The 18274-nt window shown below is 38.0% G+C and overlaps 2 protein-coding genes across 8 annotated transcripts in view; one reads left to right on the top strand and one right to left on the bottom strand.

Moving 5' to 3' along the window:
* LOC150077402 (liprin-beta-1-like) overlaps positions 1–17228 on the top strand; it is a 400264-nt gene extending 383036 nt beyond the window's left edge. For 2 of the 3 annotated variants that reach the window (XM_090386092.1, XM_090386090.1), the window contains exons 16-20: positions 9951–10079; positions 14156–14344; positions 15553–15702; positions 16922–16960; positions 17085–17228. In XM_090386092.1, coding sequence (XP_090242218.1) covers positions 9951–10079; positions 14156–14344; positions 15553–15702; positions 16922–16960; positions 17085–17129 — 552 coding nt within the window. In that variant the 3' untranslated portion in view covers positions 17130–17228. The remainder of the gene's footprint in view (positions 1–9950; positions 10080–14155; positions 14345–15552; positions 15703–16921; positions 16961–17084) is intronic. The other variant, XM_090386091.1, reaches the window with a different exon arrangement.
* Positions 17229–17922: 694 nt separating this feature from the next.
* Tsp74F (Tetraspanin 74F) overlaps positions 17923–18274 on the bottom strand; it is a 124848-nt gene continuing 124496 nt past the window's right edge. For all 5 annotated transcript variants that reach the window (XM_090386340.1, XM_090386337.1, XM_090386338.1 and 2 more), the window contains one exon: positions 17923–18008. In XM_090386340.1, the coding sequence (XP_090242466.1) occupies positions 17961–18008 (48 nt within the window). In that variant the 3' untranslated portion in view covers positions 17923–17960. The remainder of the gene's footprint in view (positions 18009–18274) is intronic.

Raw genomic sequence — 18274 nt, 5'->3', positions numbered from 1 at the left:
TCCATCAGCTGACGAATGGCAAAGATTTGATCACAGCATCCTCGCCCGGGTCTAAATCCTGCCTGTTCTTCTCGACTGGTTTGCTCGCGATGTTTTTGCAGTCTTGACTGGATGATCTTCATAAAGACCTTTCCGATGATGGAAAGGAGGCTGATGCCACGGTAGTTCTTGCAGTCCCGGTTATCACCTTTCTTGTGGATCGGTACGATAATGGCTTTCCTCCATGTTAGCGGAATTTGTTCAGTGCACCAGATGGTTTTGAGGAGCGAGTGTAGTCGGTGAAGCAGTACATCTCCCCCGGCTTTGATCGCTTCTGTGGTGACTTGGTCCACTCCTGGTGCCCTGCCATTCTTCAGGGGTTGTATGGCTGCTTTCACTTCTTCTACTGTAGGCTCAACATTGACCATGGAGACCTCAGGGGGGTCGATCGAGAGTGCTGTTGCTGGCGGTCCCTGAGGTGGGTCGTGATTATACAAAGCTTTGAAGAATTCACTCCACCGTTGCAGGCGTTCGGATGGTGATCGCACGAAGGTCCCATCAGCATTCTTGATGTTGTCACTAGTCAATTTGGTCTTTCCACTCAGACATCTGAGGGTGCGGTAGAGAGTGCGGTACTCGTTCTTGGATGCCACCACTTCAAGATCGTCTGCCACTTGGTTCCAGTATGCTTCTCTTTCTGCTGTCATTCTTTGTCGGACTTCTCGGATGTAACTCTTATTAAGGCAAAAACTCAAATTTCGGCATTTGTGCGCAACATAGGATGGGATGAATTGTATCAATTTCCAAATCTGTTGGAAATAAAGAAAAAATAGCTGATGAAACTCTAACTTTTTGTAATCATCTAGAAATGTTGTACAGAGATATGCAGGAAAGGTTCGAAGATCTTAATTTGAAAATTCCAGAGTGGCTATAAATCCTTTTTTAAATAATGACGATGGTGAACGTTTTGTAGAAGAAGAATTGATTGAGTTACAAAATGAAGCTGAAGCCAAAATTTATATCAGGAATTTTGGTTACAAAAGAAAATCACTTATTTCTTTTCCAACATCATATCTAGTCAAAACCGGTTTCAGTGCTGTATCTCAATTGCTGACAAAACAAAGAAATTGTCTGGATGTTGTTAAACGTGGCAATTTATGACTTCTACTTACAGATATTAAACCTAATATTGATAAGCTAATAAATCTCCATCAAATTAAATATAATTAATATCATGACTTAATTTATGTAGTTGTAATTTTTTTGAAGAAGGAATAAAGTGCAGTAACTAGTTTTCTTTATAATTCACACACACACACATGCAGGGCTGCATTTACGTTTTTGGAGGCAAACAGATATTCATTTCAATTATTTAGCTTCACTTTATATTGGTGGTTGAAAAAAAGCCCTGGTGAGGGCTTTTTTTAGGGAGGCGGTGATCCAAAAAGTTTGAGAAGCACTGGTCTACTTTTAGTTTTGAAATCAGAAAATTATAGACCCTTTGGAAGACCATATTATTATGGTTAATTCATCCAAATCACCATTGGATGAAGAAAATGGAAGTGGCAATCAGAATTGATAGATTTGTTATGTTCTGCAGAAAAACAATTCTTAAAATGTAAATTTACAGCAACATAAATATTTCCTTGTTATTAAAATAATCCAATAAAATGACAAGAATGTCAATTTGAAGCAATATTTTCTCCTATGTCACAAATAGAATTTTTTAATCCCCAATGCTAATGCTAATCTTCCCTTGAAGATTAGCATTAGCATTAGTAGAGGCATATGATGCAAGAAAGCAAGCTTATTCAGCATCAGCCAAAAAAAAAAAAAAAAAAACACACCACTCCCATTTCACCCCTCCGTTTGCTCGAAATACCTGTCCAGTTGAGCCTTAAATTTGTTTAACCTATCAACTTCAACAACAAGTGATGGAAGTCGGTTCCACCAACCAACCACCGCACATCTATCCGACATCCGTCCTTCCTCAATTTGAATTTATGCCCTCTGAGCTGATTATTCTGAGCAAGTTGAAGAATCCCATTGGCATTGAGCATGCTCAAACCATTCAAAGCCTTATACACCTCTATCAGATCACCTCGCCGGTGCCTAGTCTCCAGACTCTGTAATTTGCAAAACTTAAGCCTTTCTTCGTAAGAGCAACCCTTTGTTCCATTCACTAATCTTGTTGCCCTTTTCTGTACCCGTTCCAGCAGCTCTACATCCTTCTTGAAAAAGCGCCTCCGTAGCCAGGTGGGAAGGAGCAGCAATGCATAGCACACGCTTCTTGATTAGACCGGGGTTCGAGCCCATCACCACCAAATGCGGAGCATGCGGAAAGGTCAGGGAATGACCACCGCACCGGCACAATATGGCCTTAGTTGCTAATGCTTCTAAAAACCAAATAACCAAATCCTTCTTGAAATGAGGCCTCCAGACCTGTATACGGTCTGGGGGCCGCCAGACCTGTATACAGTACTCAAGATGTGGCCTAACCATTGCCTTATACAAGGGAATAATCACCTCCTTATCCCTGCTAGAAAAATTCCTGTATATCATTGACAAGACACCATGAGCTACTCTTGCAGCTCGTCTGCACTGCTCAGAGAACTTCATATCTGCCTGCACAATTACCCCCAGGTCCTTTTCATTCACCACCACTGTCAGTGTAGTACCGGAGAGTTGATACGTTGCTCTGGGATTACTGTTTCCCATATGTAGTACTTAACATTTGTCAATGTTAAACTTCATTTGCCACCTCTCAGCCCATCTGTTCAACCTTTCCAGATCCTGTTGCAGCAGCATAGCGTCAGTAGTGTCCTTAACAACCCTGCCAACCTTTGTATCATCTGCAAACTTGGACATTAAACTTGATATCCCATCATCAATATCATTCATAAACACCGAAAACAACAACGGACCCAACACTGAACCCTGAAGAACTCCACTAATAACATTAGTCCACGTTGAGCAGTGTCCATTGATTACCACTCTCTGTCTTCTGCCACTGAACCATCCCCTAATCCATAGCAGCAATTTGCCTCCAATGCCACACTGCTCCAATTTGTGCAGCAGTCTTCCATGTGCAACAGTATCAAAAGCCTTTCTAAGATCCAAATATATAATATCAAAGTTATTCCCTGCATCCAGTTCTTTGTGACTACATCATAGTATCCAATCAAATTGGTCAGGCAAGATCTGCCCTTAACAAAACCATGCTGCGTCTGAGCTATAACTGAATTCTTGTCTAGATGATCCTGCAGTGTTCTTTAACCAGTGCCTCCATTAATTTACCTGGAACAGAAGTTAAACTAACAGGTCTATAATTACTTGTGTCAGCCTTTGATCCTCCTTTGTGAATTGGGGTTACATTTGCACATCTCCAGTCTATGGGTACCTCCCCTGAGTCCAAAGAAGCTCTAGGGGTTTGCTTACTTCCTTTGCTGCCTCCTTTAATATAACTGGATAGATCCCATCCACCCCAGGTGCCTTTTTTATGTTTATCCTCAACAATCTCTCCTCCACTTTCCTCTCAGTTATTACAAAATCATCCAGCTCACTGCCAATGTTTACTTTACCTACATCATTCTCCTTCCTGAATAACTCCTCATGCGTGAATGTAGATGCAAAATACTCGTTTAGATTGTTAGCCACCTGAGCAGGATCCTCAACTGTTGAACCATCAATATCCAGTGGACCAATCTGATTCATCCCTTTCCTTCTTGAGTTTAAATAGGTAAAGAACTCTTTTCTGTTTTTCTTTGCATCCTTTGCCAAGGATTTTTCGTAGTCTGCCTTTGCCTGCCTAATCTCCTTTGTGACTTGGTTATAGACCAACTTATATCTATCATAGGCTTCCATGTCCCCCATTAATTTGTATGTATCCCATGCATTTTTCTTCTCTGCCACATGTCTCATTAGTTCATCTGACAACCATTTAGGCCTAAACCTTCAACAATATTTCTTAGTTGGTATGTAAAGCCTGGTAGCCTCCAAGATTAGTTCCTTGAATGCTTCCCATTTTGAGTTTGCTGTTGGTAACATCATCAGTTGGTCCCACTGTATAGAATTTAAATACTGTCTCAGACCATCATAGTCGCCTTTACGAAAACAAAAACCCTTCCCTTTACCTCTGATGGTAGTTACCTCCTTGAGTAAATCCCACTTCAACACACTGTGATCACTGCCACCTAGTGGTTCATTTATCTGCAGATTCTTAATGCATGAAGAATCACTACTGATAATCAGATCAAGAGTATTGCTCCCTCTTGTTGCCTCACGAACATGCTGATGTAGAAAACAATCATCCAATAAATCCACAAAAGCCTTGCTAGTGTGCGGGTGACCAACCCACAAATTCCAGTCAATATCTGGGAAATTAAAATCCCCCATTATAAGACTCTCTGATATACTGGCCCACTCTATTTCCCTGTACAATATCTTATTATACTCTTCAGAGTCAATAGGCCTATAGCACACTCCTACTCTCAATTTTGAGTTCCCTATGCTTATGTCACACCAAACTGACTCGACACTGCTCTGTCCATTGATGTCGACTGGCTTCACTTCCTTGGACTTTGTGTGTTTCTTAACTAATAGCATAACCCCTCCTCCCCTCCTGTCCTGTCTATCCTTTCTATACACATTGTATTCCCCAAATTCCAGTTCCGCATTCCTTATATCTGTGTGACACCACGTCTCTGATATCCCAACAATATCTGCCTTTGATGTTTTGAGCAATACCGCAAATTCATTTACCAAACTCCTAGCATTGGTGTACACGCAGGTATACATGCACCTGTTTCTATTCTTGGCTACCCTATACAACCCATGTGTTTACTTGTACCGCAATGACTCCCAGCAGTCTCTGAAATATCCTGCATCTTGTTTTTCAGGCTTCTGCTCATTTCAATAGAAGCAGTGCAAGAATCACTTCCACCTCTGCCAGTGGCTACTGTTAATCTATTAGTCCTTGTATCCCCCCCAACTAGCAGTTTTCCGACCCACCTAACTCTGCCTCAACAGCATCAGCAAAAATTCTTGCACCCTTTCTATTTAAGTGTATCCCATCCCTGTAGAAGCAATCTCTCCTGTTAACAAGTACAGTCCAGGCTGAAAAAAATTCTACCCCTTGAGCCTTGCACAATCCCTCCAGGGCCGAATTGATCGACAAGGCTCTCATCATATACTCCCTCCTATCGTGTCTGGGCAGAATTGCAGACACTTTCAAATTCAACCATAATTCACCGCTTTTTTTTTCAACAGTGACCTGTACTTGCTAAGTAATTCCGCCGGTCTCCTACTCTTAATATCATTAGTGCCAATGTGTACAACTAATCACCTTTTGTGCCCTTAAAAGATGATATCCGCTCTACAACGTCATCAACCTTTGCCCCTGGCAGACATACTCTGGTCCTATTCCACCTATCCTTTTTGCAAAGTATGTTCCCCGCTTCCCTGACAATAGAGTCACCAACAACTACTAGTTCCTGTGGGACCAGCGCATTCTGCCTAGGGGGCTGCCTCTGTGTTGCCTGATGACCAAGTGCAAGCTCTGGCGTTGATGTGGGCGGCTGAGAGCTTGATGGGCCCCTCAATTTATTTCCGTCAAGCTCTCATATAGGCCCATAACAAAGCTGAGTTGTTGCCTGATTTCCTTGCACTCCTTACATCGTGCACACACAAAGACATCCCCCCTTGGCAGTATCATGTCCCGTACCCGACTGCTCCGCAAACAGTGCATTTTATAAGCCTGTGATTCAGAGGGCAACTGCCCCCCCTGAACCACAGCACTCCCATTAGCTTGAGCCTTTTGCTTTGCTGCTCTGAGTCATGATTCCAATTTAATTCAATAAAATTTCAAAACAAAATTAAATCCTTAAGTTATATCCCAAAACAGTTATAACGCTATATTTATTTTTTCGGTATCTAGTGTTTTCTACGAGTTCCCTTTATATAACTTCCGTATCATGTGTGCCACTATAGTTATGTATTAATTATTTGTTACGATTAAGTCGTTATATATAGAATTAAAAGTACAATTTAATTGACAATAAAGTTTATCAAGATTAATAGATTTACTGATTAATTGACAATATTATATTATGCACTATACTACACTAAGGTTATGCTATCGTGTAAAAATGGCGGGAATTCACGAACGGTACTTCTATGGACGCGTAAGTATTGATTAGCTTCCAAATCTCGCTATCTCAATTTAGAATAAACTAAGGATCCTGACTAGGTCTATAATCTACTTATAGAAGATAATTTAATATAACAATTGGTTAATAAATCGACTAAATTTGGTTAAAAAAAAAAGACCTCTCGTTCAATTTGTAACATGTGGATTTGATACCGTTACCAAGTAATACCTACAAAATCTCTGTCTAAGTTAAACTTTAAACTAAGTATCGTAACTAGGAATATAAAGCTACTCTAGAGATAAGTTAATATGACAATTTAAGCTAATAAATCAGGAAAAACTTCTCTGTTCGAAGAGCGTCAAAGACCTTCGTCCACACAGGCAACTCTCATACCCAGACTCCTCCAAGATTGGCCTATAGAAAGAAATATAAAATGATGCACGATGCTATTTAAAAATTTCTACAAGTTAATTGATGTCAGTCAGAAGAGGCATATATAAACATTTTGACAGCTGGTATTATCACATGTATTTCTTCGATGCACAATGCACAGTTACAACCCATCCTTGATAATATCAATGAATGTACAAAGTTTATATAGACATGCACTGACTTCATCCTATAACAAAGCGATATAATGATGATTGTGTAACTTAATACAAAAGACCCAATGTTTGTAGCAGTAGCATAGCTGTATATACCAACACAAAATTCAACTGCTATCAGTACATCACATTTATTTATATTTAGCCATTTTATTAAATTATTTTCTGTAAGTAGCTCATAGACCTAGTAAAGCTCCTTGGTTTATTTTGAAAGTAAATTAATACTTAGTGTCCGTAGATTTACCGTTCGTAACTTGCTGCCATTGTTATACGATATAATGTAACACGTAGCATGGTATAGTATTATTAATCTTGATTGTCAATTAAATTGTACTTTTTTAACTAAATACATATAACAACTTAGATTTTACAAACATAACATATAACTTTATACTGAAAAAAAATATATATATATAGTGTTATAACTGCATTGGGATATAAGTTTAGGGTTATAATTTTGTATTGAAATAAAATCAAAAGGCTCAAGGTCAGGGAAGAACAGAGGGGGGCAGTTATCCTCTGAATCAGAGCCTTTTAAAACATACTGCATCGTTTGATATTTGTGAAATGTCTTTGTATGTGCACGATGTAAGAAGTGTGAGGAAAACGGCTCAGTGTTGTTATGGGCCTATATGAGAGCTTGAAAGGACAGGGTGGATGCTCTCGAAAGATCTAAATTGAGGGGCCCATCAAGCTCTCAGTGGCAACCCCCAAGGAACTAGTAGTTATCGGTGACTCTATTGTGCAGAAAAGGATAGGTGGAACAAGACATGTCTGTCAGGGGGCAAAGGTTGATGATGCTGTAGAGTAAATATCATCTTTTAAGGGCACAAAAGGTGATATTGTTGTACAAGTTGGCATTAATGATATTAAGAGCAGGAGACTGGTGGAATTACTTAAAGCACAGGTCACTGCTGAAAAAAAGCCATGAATTTGGTTTGAATTTTAAAGTCTCTGGAATTCTGGCCAGACATGATAGGAAGGAGTATATGATGAGAGCCTTGTCAATCAATTTGGCACTGGAGAGATTGTGCAAGGCTCAAGGGGTAGAATTTTTCTCAGCCTGGTCTGTGCTTTTTAACAGGAGAGACTGCTTCTATAGGGATGGGATACACTTAAATAGAAAGGGTGCAAGAATGTTTGCTGATGCTATTGAGGCAGTGTTAGGTGGGCCAGAAAACACAGACTAATAGATTAACAGTAGCCACTGCAGAGGTGAAAGTGATTCTTGCACTGCTTCTATTGGAATGAGCAGCAGCCTGGAAAACAAGATGCAGGGGAGTCATTGTGGTACAAGTTCATGGGCTGTGTTAGAGTAGCTAAGAATAGGAACAGGTGCATGTATAGTTGTGTGTATGCCAATGCTAGGAATTTGAGGTGTTGGTCAAAACATCAAAGGTAGATGTTGTTGAGATATCAGAGACGTGGTGTACAGGAAGAATAGGAGGGATTTACGCTATTAGTTAAGAAACACGGGCAGGCCACACCCTGCATACAAGTATGGTGGCCTCATTTTAGGAAGGGTGTAGAACGGCAACAAATGCTTTAAGTTCTGCAAATTTCAACATCTGAAGACTAGGCACCTGTGAGGTATATAAGGCCTTGAATGGTTTGAGCAGGCTCTCAGTGCTGATGGGATTATTCCTCAGATTAGAAACCTGAGGGGGCATAAACTGAGGAAAGACAGTTGTAGAAGAGATGTGCGAGTAGTTGATAGCTTAAATAAATTGAAGGAAGAAGTGGACGGTAAGTTATTTATTTTTTTTTGGCTGATGCTGTATAAGCTTGCTTTCTTGGATCATATGCATCCTCCACTTCGCTCTCATTTATTACAAAATCATTTAGCTCTCTGTTTAGAGTTTAATAAGCTTCTGTCCTTCACTTCTGTATAGAATTCCTCATTTGTGAATATAGATTCAGTTTGTCAGTATTGTGTAGTCAAACTGTTGTATCAACTAGACCAATCTGATTCATCCCCTGGCAAAGATTTCTCTTAATCTTCCTAACCTACTTTGTGACTTGATTACAGACTAGCTTATATCTACCATAGACCTCTGTGTCACGAGTCTCATTAGTTCATCTGATATCCATTTAGGCCTTAACTTTGAACAGTATTTTTTAGTTTGTATGAAAAGTGTAGTAGCTTTCAAGATTAATTATTTGAATTTTTCCCATTGGTAACATCATCTCTTGCTCCCACTGTACAGAATTTAAAAACTGTCATAGTCACCTTTACGAAAGCAATAACCCTTCCCTCTACCCCCTCATGGTAGTTACATCTTTAAGTAAATCCCACCTCAGTGCATTGTAATTCCTTTATCTACAAATTCGTAATGCATGATTAATCAGATCAAGAATGTTACTCCCTCTGGTTGCCTCTCGAACATGCTGCTGTAGAAAACTCACAAGTTCAAATCCCCCATTATAATACATTCTCTGATTATTGACCCATGTCAATTGGAAGCACTTCCTGTCTATCCTTTCTGTGTGACATCAAGTCACTGATATTCCATCAATATCTGCCTTAGATGTGTTGACCAGGACTTCAAATTTGTCTACTATACTCCTAGCATTGGTGGTGTAGATGCAAGTATACATGCACCTCTGCCTCCTGTTAGTCTGTGAACCCCAACCCACCTAACATAAATATTCCTGCAGAAGCCTGTTAACAAGCACAGACCACGCTGAAAAAAAAATTCTACCCCATAGACCTTGCACAGTTTCTCCAGGGTTGAATTGAAACTCAGCTTTTTTTTCAACATTGACTTGTTAAGTAACTCTGTAGATCTACTCTACAGTATCATCAACCTTTGCCCTGGCAGACATACCCTTTCCCACAAGTATGAGCTCGGCCCCCATTTTAATCCCTTCAAGGGTGTCTACCCTGTGATTTCATTTTTAACAATGATCCTATGTAATGTTTAAGAGCACACCTCAGATCATATGCATCCTGCACAGAAACCCACCATGAAATGGATTAAAGAAATTTTAGTATTGAATTTCGTAATAAAGTACAAAAGATAAAAAGGAAATGAAACATATATACACATAACCGATGAGCCCCAATACATGCCCTGGAAGAGCACGGAGTTGAGGCTAATCACTTCATAGCTAGTCTTAATAGAGCTGAAAGTATATGTGATCTTCTTCCTTTTATTAAATTAAAACAAGTATGGTTCATGCAAGATTAATCATGTGATTTTAATTTGCATTATAGATTAAAAACTATTCTCCTGAAGATGTGGCTTTATGGACAAATCACAGAGTAATGGAATGGTTAAGAACTGTTGACTTATCTGAATATGCCCCGAACCTGAGGGGTAGTGGAGTACATGGTGCTTTAATGGTAAGTAAAGAAAATTTTTTTTTTTTAATTTGATACCATATAAGTTTGTCTTCATCGTTCAGTAAACAGTATATGATTATTAATCTTTTACCCGTTGTATTTTCATTGTTACTGGAAGACTGTCTAAAACGTATATTATTTGGAAACCTAATACAAAGCAAGGTTGCTTTTTATTTCTTCCAGTAAGTCTCAAGTCAAATTTGTCCCCATTCCTTCTGAAAAGCAGCCTAATCCAGCATTGTAGTTTTTCTGATGATAGCATATTGCATTCCACTTTGAGAAACCTTGTCCTGCACAAACAAGTTTAACTTCTTGAATACCATATCTCTCTATTAGAGATTACCCTAACCTCTACTTGCTTTGTAGAAAATTCAAATGAGTGGAATATTGTTCCCACATCTGTGACTTTGCTTCCCCCCCTCATTTATTACGTGAAAATTGGAAGTCTAAGGTTAACAAATATCTTCTACTGTATTCTCAACTTTCAACCCATGCATGGTAATAATTACTGTAGGTTCTTATAACCTATAAAATTGTTTTGGCTTTTTATAAAAAAAAAATCCACAAGTAAATTTATCATTTTTGTGGTTGTACAGAGACAAAAATATATTTCATCTGGTCTCCTTTCATGTTTTTTGACATAAATTAACACGGGCTACTAGTTTTCTCTATCTTCAAATAGGCCTATGAGGTTGGGAGAATTCATATTCACAAGTAATTATATTGATACACCAACCGTGTTGTGTTAAAATACCAGATATCGAAGATTTCAGAGGCATCCGCCTCCTTTCTCAACAATACATTTTTGATTGCAACATGTCCTTAAATAATAGCGGGTTCACGGCTCATGGGCGGTATTCCACCCATGCGTACTAGAACCGGTCATCTCGTCCGAGTACTAGTACTCGGACGAGATGACCGGTTCTAGTACGCATGTGAGCCTCAAGGCGGGGGATGCATACAAACTCCCCTATCTCTGTTAATGGTATTGTTCTCAGATGAACAAATTTGTAAGCTCTCAAGCCATTTGCGGTCCCAAAATCCAAGTGACGCTTCTCCCAAAAATGTTCTGCCACAGCAGACTCCCATAATCTGCGGTCTTTATAGCATTCATATGCTCCCCCAGACAATCCTTGAACCGGCGCCTAGTTTCATCAACATAACACTCCCCATAATCCGGGCACTTAATCTCATACACTGCCCCATTCTTTTGTTATGGGGTCCTTAACCTGGGACACCACTGTGTGCAACTTCCGTCCCGGAAGCTGCACACAGCATGTCTGGCAATCCCGTAATACTCATGCTAAACGCTCAGTTTTTTTTTTTTTTAAGTAGTTGTTGGTGCATAGGCTTCTGTGGCCACCTCCCAAGGTTTTTGCAGTACTTTGATCCAAGCCTGAGGCGGGAATCGAACCCACAACCTTTGGGTTGCCAGGCAAGCACTTTACCCACCCGCCTAAACGCTCTGTATGATACTCCACACCTCTAATGTCCATGACCTTCTGGTGGTAGCCGCATTTCTTGAGGTCTGCTGTGACTCAATCCTTATGTTGGTTTGTTTGTGCTGAACTATAATGAGTGTATTGGCCTCGACACATAGGCTTCCTATAGACCAATACATCGAGAAATGGGAGGGTACCATCCACTTCCACATCCAAGGTAAACTGAATGAACGGGGAAATGCTATCGAGGAAACTAAGTACCTCATCGCTAAGATTTTATTTTAATACAACACATCAATATAATTACATGTGAATATGAATTCTCCTAACCTCATAGGCCTATTTGAAGATATAGTTAGTACTTATGGTCATTCCTTATTGCAACGCATATGGACTTATACCACGTGGGTTTCGGATTAAGGTACCGTTTGAAGATGACCGATTGTTATAGGCTGCTAAATGGTATCAGAAGAAGATATTGAATATTTGGATTCGAAAATTACATGATGATTTGAGATGTGCCTGGGATACATTAATAGTAGTGTAACTTCGGTACATTCAGCACTTATAATGAGGTTGGTTTTTGACAAAGAATCAAGAATATCAGATACCTATAGACTAAGGAAGTTTAGTAAATTACTAGAGGAATCTGCAGTTGAACGTAATAATAGTACCAGCAAATTTATACACAGTTTGAGTGGTGAGCAGGGACTAAATTTGCTTTGATACCTCCCAAACCACCCATAGGTATCAAAAGGGCAATCGCCGATGAAATACGTATAAGAACTTAGGCGGTTTTGAGTCAGAAATCGTAGTGTTGCCCGCTGATAAAGGCAGATGAACTGTGATAATGGATAAAGAGGAATATTTCAAAAAAAAAAAAAAAAGCCTTCGATCTTCTACAGGATAGTTCCACATATAGAGTTAGTCGGCTTAGAAAGACAGGTTAATAGGATGTTACAACTTTGGCACTGAAAGCGGGAAAAATTACTAAGGAGGTGTTCTGGACTTTACATGCAACAGGATGTCAGCAACTCAGATTCTACGGTCTTCCAAAAACACATAAAGAGGAGGTCCCACTCAGACCGATCGTATCTTTTATTGGTAGTCCTACCCATGCTTTATCCAGATGTTTAGCCAAGTTGAATGTTCCATCTTTACTATTAAGGACTTTGTGACATTTGTAAAGGAACAGAATATAGAAGACTGTGAGACTATGATATCGTTTGATGTAGTGTCTCTGTTTTAATGCATTCCCATTGAACATGGAGTATGATGTGTAAGAATGGCCCTAGAGAAAGATGATACCTTAAGTATCAGAACTCTCATTAATGTAGAACTTTGTCTGTCCAGCACCACTATGGTATTTCAGGATGTTATGTATAAGCAGGTTCATGGGGCGGCAGTAGGTTCTCCCATAAGTGCCATTGTAGCAAATTTGGCTATGGAAGAATTGGAAACGGTATGTCAATGACACGTTTACCATGGAGGTGGAAGTGGATGGTACCCTCCTGTTTCTCGATGTATTGGTTTATAGGAAGCCTATGTGCTGAGGCCAATACACTCATTATAGTTCGGCAAACTAACCATTATAAGAATAGGGTTGGGTCCCACTGGGGACAGAGAAGAGGAAATTAGATGAGTCACAGCAGACCTCAAGAAGGTTATGGACAGATACATTAGAGGTGTGGAGTATCATAGAGAGCCTTTCACACCAGTTGCTACAGCTTACATTCTCTACTATCCGGGCCTTACAGGATTGCTAGACATGCTGTGGTGTCCCGGGTTAAGGACCCCATAACAAAAGAATGTAGTAGTGTTATGTTGGTGAAACTAGGCGCTGGTTCAAGGACCATATGAATGCTATAAAGACAGTGGATTATGGGGAGGCTGTAGTACTCGCATGGGGGGAAGGGAAAATGCTGCTATTATTTAAGGATGTGTTGCAATCAAAAATGTACTGTTGAAAAAGGAGGCGGATGCCTCTGAAAGATTCAGTATTTTAACACAACACAGTTGGTGTATCACTGAATATCAAAAGTCAGTCAAAGCTACATGCCATAAGATCTCAGAATCAATATTTATAAAATAAATTTACAGTAGCGGACAAAAAAAAAAAACCAAACTAACATTTGTAGTGAAACGTATATGATATTGTTTGATGTAAAGCAAAAGGTATTGTGTCAGCCATCAGAGAGTGACATATGAATGTTGTCTGCATGCAATGAGACACTTACCTTTTCTGACGAACTGAAATTCAACAGGACTCAGCAGCTTGCCTTAAAACATATTTGCTTAGAAGAAACAACAAAATATCAAGGACTTGTTTTGCTGATTTACACTACATTATATTAAGTTGTCATGATTTCTCATATTTCCATTAATGTGGAATTTAAATAAGTAAAGCTTACCGCAGTGTTGGCCATTCCCATCTTAAAAAAAAAAAAACTGCATTATGCAAAACTTGCACTTAGCAGTAAAGGGCAATCTTGTTTTATTTTAAATTTTCTCATAAAGATGAAATATACTTTGTTTACCAAAAATGATTGTCAATTTTGTACATTTTTCTTTATGAAATGTGTGCTTAAGAGAATATATTATGTTAAATTTATATCTTGGTATTTTTTTCAAAAGGTTTATGAGCCTCGTTTTAATGCTGAGCTTCTTGCATCATTACTTAACATACCCTCTACAAAGACTCTTTTGAGACGGCATCTTACCACTCACTTCAAGGAAGTTGTAGGAGCAGATCTGGTACAACAGAAACGAGACTGTGAAACCCAGCAAGGATATGTTCCTCTTACTCCATGTACCAAGATTAAGGTAAGTATTAGAAGCTGGACTTTTGGGCCATAATCGATTTCAATTCTTTCATTTCTCCTTACTGAAGCAAAGCCCAAATTTTCATGTAAACTTTCTTATGGTATTCTTTTTGATTCCATATAAAGGCTGATTAAAACACTGATGGAGATCTATGTCATGCTAATAGTTCACCTTGTTAAACTCTCTTAAGCCAAAAAAAAAAATGATCATATTTACGAGGTTAATATGAGATGTAAAACGCAAGGGTGCAATCATGGACAAATAAACTCTTAAAAATAAAATTTTCTTTTACTCCTGAATATAGAGTATTGCATAAAATGTAATAGTTTGGACTTGTATAATTTTTAGAAGATTCCAAATAAATTGTGAATGGCAGTTCGGATGAACAATACCTATGGAAACATCTTTGCGATAGGAAAGAATTCATTGATATAATTATTACCATACCCATAAACTGATAGAAGGGATCAGAGTTAATAGTTCAGAATTTGTTGTATGACAAATTTTAATGCCACTACAGCCATCCCTGGGATACCTTATTTTGTCATTCAAATCAGATTGTTGGTAACACAGCATTAGCCTCTCCTGTTAACAAAAAGGAAAGACTACAGGCCCTCATTGTTGTAAATTGTTAGGTTTCATATTCTTATCATTAGTACCAACAACAGCACCATGAGAGGCCAAAAAGCCTTGCGTTTTCATTTTCTTTAGAGTACTCAGTCTCCAACCAAAGAAAATTAGTAGTATGTACTGGCAGGTGTAACTTATCTAGATGTGAGAGCTACTCTCATAGGCCTGTTATCGTATTACTTGTGAAAATTAAGATGTCACTATTTCTAAATACAAAAATATGCCAATCTATGTGATTAGAACCTTTGAGCTGCTTATTTACTACAGTTTAGAACACAATCACTGATAACAGAGCCAAATATTATGTTATTGCATATTAAATACTGAGCTGTGGCTATTATGAAAAAGGAACTGCAATTGATCTACTAGACATCTTGCATTCACACAGGAGATATAAAATTGTAATGATGGGGGTTGTTGATTTACAAATGCCAGAATAACATACCTTCTTGAGTTTGGGGTTTTTTTAGGCACAGATTGGTAATATCATTATTTAATCCAAATGCATTTTCAGTAAGATGGTGTGGGATAAACAAGTCAAAAAAACCTACTCAGTGTCCCTACTGCTTTCTTTATAGGCAATCAGACGTAATCAGTTTGGTTTGAAAAAAAAACGTGGGAAGGTAGAAGTGGAATATGAAGACTATATTTGCGCACTGCACATTTCTCCTGTCTCATCATATAAGCAAGAGAAAAGTTTAGAAAGGCATAGTGACCCTCTTCCTGTGGTAAGCTAGTAAACTTTTTTTTTTATATATATATATATACAGTATACACACACCAATTATTAAATGGAGAAAAGTGCATTCAGTGTAATAATTATTTTCTCTATCCTGAAAAAGGCCTCTGAGGTTGGGCAATTTTAGCAATAAATAGACTCATACACCAACCATGAAAATAAGTATTTTAATGTAACTAAAATATTTACGAAAACTGCTATTATATTAAATTATGTACATTGTAAAAAAAAAAAAAACATTAAAACTATGATGAAATCCTTGCGATAAAATACAGTGGATTAAAAACAATAAAAATCTGGAGCATCAGCTTCCTTATACACGTGGTTCAGTCGGCACATGGTCTGAACTGGAAACGTGTCAAGCAAAACTGTTCATCCATAATATTGTTGTCGGATGAATAGGTACGTAGGCTCTCGAGCCATTTACGGTAGAACCCATGTGCTCAATCAGCATCCTCTGGGGAGATTTGATGCTGCTTCTTCCAGATGATCTTTGAGCCATTGTTTTGTCTCGCCCACATAACATTCCCCAGCAAGGCATGTATGTGGTAGCCACAGGAACAAATGGTTGGACTCTATTCCTCTGCTGCCCTATAATGGGTGTTTTAAGCCTAGGGTTCCTCCTGTCTCCACCTCTGACATAAAAGAAAATCATAGCATGATGTCTCTTTGCGTAATAAATCACTTTTAAATGTAGAGGATATTTGTTCTGGCTAGCACCACTATGGTCCACTCCATTGTCTTAATAGCTTCTCCCAATTTACCTCAGAGGTGGAGACAGGAGGAACCCTAGGCTTAAAACACCCATTATAGTTCATCATCAACACTGCAGTACCTATGAGGACAAAGAATGTGAAATGGGATGAGTCCAACTGTCTGTTCCTGTGCTCTGGAACTGTAAATGGCTAGAGATATGGATGAAAGATTTTGCTTCTGAAAGCTCCAAATTTTTATGATTTAATATAAATAGCAGTTTTTGTATGAGTCTATTTTTTGCTAAAATATAAAAAAAATTATTTTCTCTATTCAGTCATGCATTAATTTTGAAAATGCACCAAGTTGTTTAACTTTTATTCCAACATCATATATTACTGAAAGATAGAGAAGTCTTTTTGATGTCCACTTCTTATCTGAGTTGTGTTTGTCATAAGTATTGTTCCTGGGAGAACAATTAGTAAGACTGTAGCTCTTATTGTTAATTTATGTAGGTTGATGAAATGGCAATAGTTTCAAAAGAAGTGGATTCAGTAAGTATATTCTTGTTATTTAAATCTTTAGTGTTGGGGCAGTTACATAGGTGAATTTTATAATGCTTCTCTAGTAGTTGCTTATTAAGATGTAGTGATAGTTTTATTCTACATACTTTTGTAGGCTGTTCTTGAAGATAAAAGTGCACTGCCTTCTACTAATGTATGAATGAAAACAAGAAACTAGCCTTATTATCTCAGGGTAAATATGACAATTTGTGTTGGAGAATATTTTTGTGAGATGTACCAAAGATTGGATGTCATTTGAAGAAGTTCTGTGTAACACATCTGTGTGTTGTGCCATTTTTATACATGTTATTATTTTGGTATAATGTATGAAAGTATTGTGCTTCTACTTTCCTTGAGTAATTAAAAGCATGTACATTAGTTACTTACAGAACTCATCTTTATTTGACAAAGATGTAATAAATAAATTTACATAAAGTATTTTACAGTCATGGTGTCTTTATGATGAAAGTCAGGCCTACATTTGAAAGGAAATGTTGCAGTTCAACATGTGTTTATATAGGTAACACTAACTACAAATTTACTATATAGTGTCAAACAACTTTCTGAATTTGTGTAAATTTTATATGCTTTGAGCACATTGAACAGAAAATAAAATTCTGTTGATTTCATTCTATACATATAATTGTCTTGTCACATGTACAACAGATAATTTTATACAGGTTTGATATCTATACATTTAAACTTATAATACATGGCTGTAGGATTTTATTGTGGGTTACTAGCTTTAAAAAAAAAAAAAAAAAAAATCTTATATACATTTTTAAAGTTTCTAAGAACTGTACAGAAATTCAAAACAATATGTTAGTTTTGACTTACTGTGCTCCTAAGTAAAGGAACTGTTTATTTTAGAAGATAATACTTTTGAAATTAAAGATAGAAACAGATATACTCTGTAAACAAGGCACTTTGATGGAAACAGTACTGCTTGAATAGGAGATCAGTCATTAAGTAATTTGGTAATAAGAAATCTCTACTTTATCATCCAGAAAAGAGCACACGAAAGACCCATGCCAGCAACCTAAAACAAAACAAAGAGAAAACTGTAATTTATAAATTTTTTGCAGTAGCCTTTTGTTAAAAGGTTCAACTTGATAATTATTGCACAATCCAATTCGGCACTAGACAGTAGTTATGGTAACTGCTCCTGTATTTTAACACACATCCTTGGGGATTCCTGCTGAGTATATCTTATCTGTCATGCAAGTAAAGTCATCGGTGCTTCCCACTAGTAGTGGGATTAGAGTCAGCCTGGTAACCATGCCTCCCCCTTTAAAATGATACCAT

Source organism: Mastigoproctus giganteus, chromosome 12 (assembly GCF_048544385.1).
Source record: "Mastigoproctus giganteus isolate SK-2022 chromosome 12, ASM4854438v1, whole genome shotgun sequence".
Taxonomy (NCBI): Eukaryota; Metazoa; Arthropoda; class Arachnida; order Uropygi; family Thelyphonidae; genus Mastigoproctus; species Mastigoproctus giganteus.
This window is presented reverse-complemented; position numbering and strand designations above follow the sequence as displayed.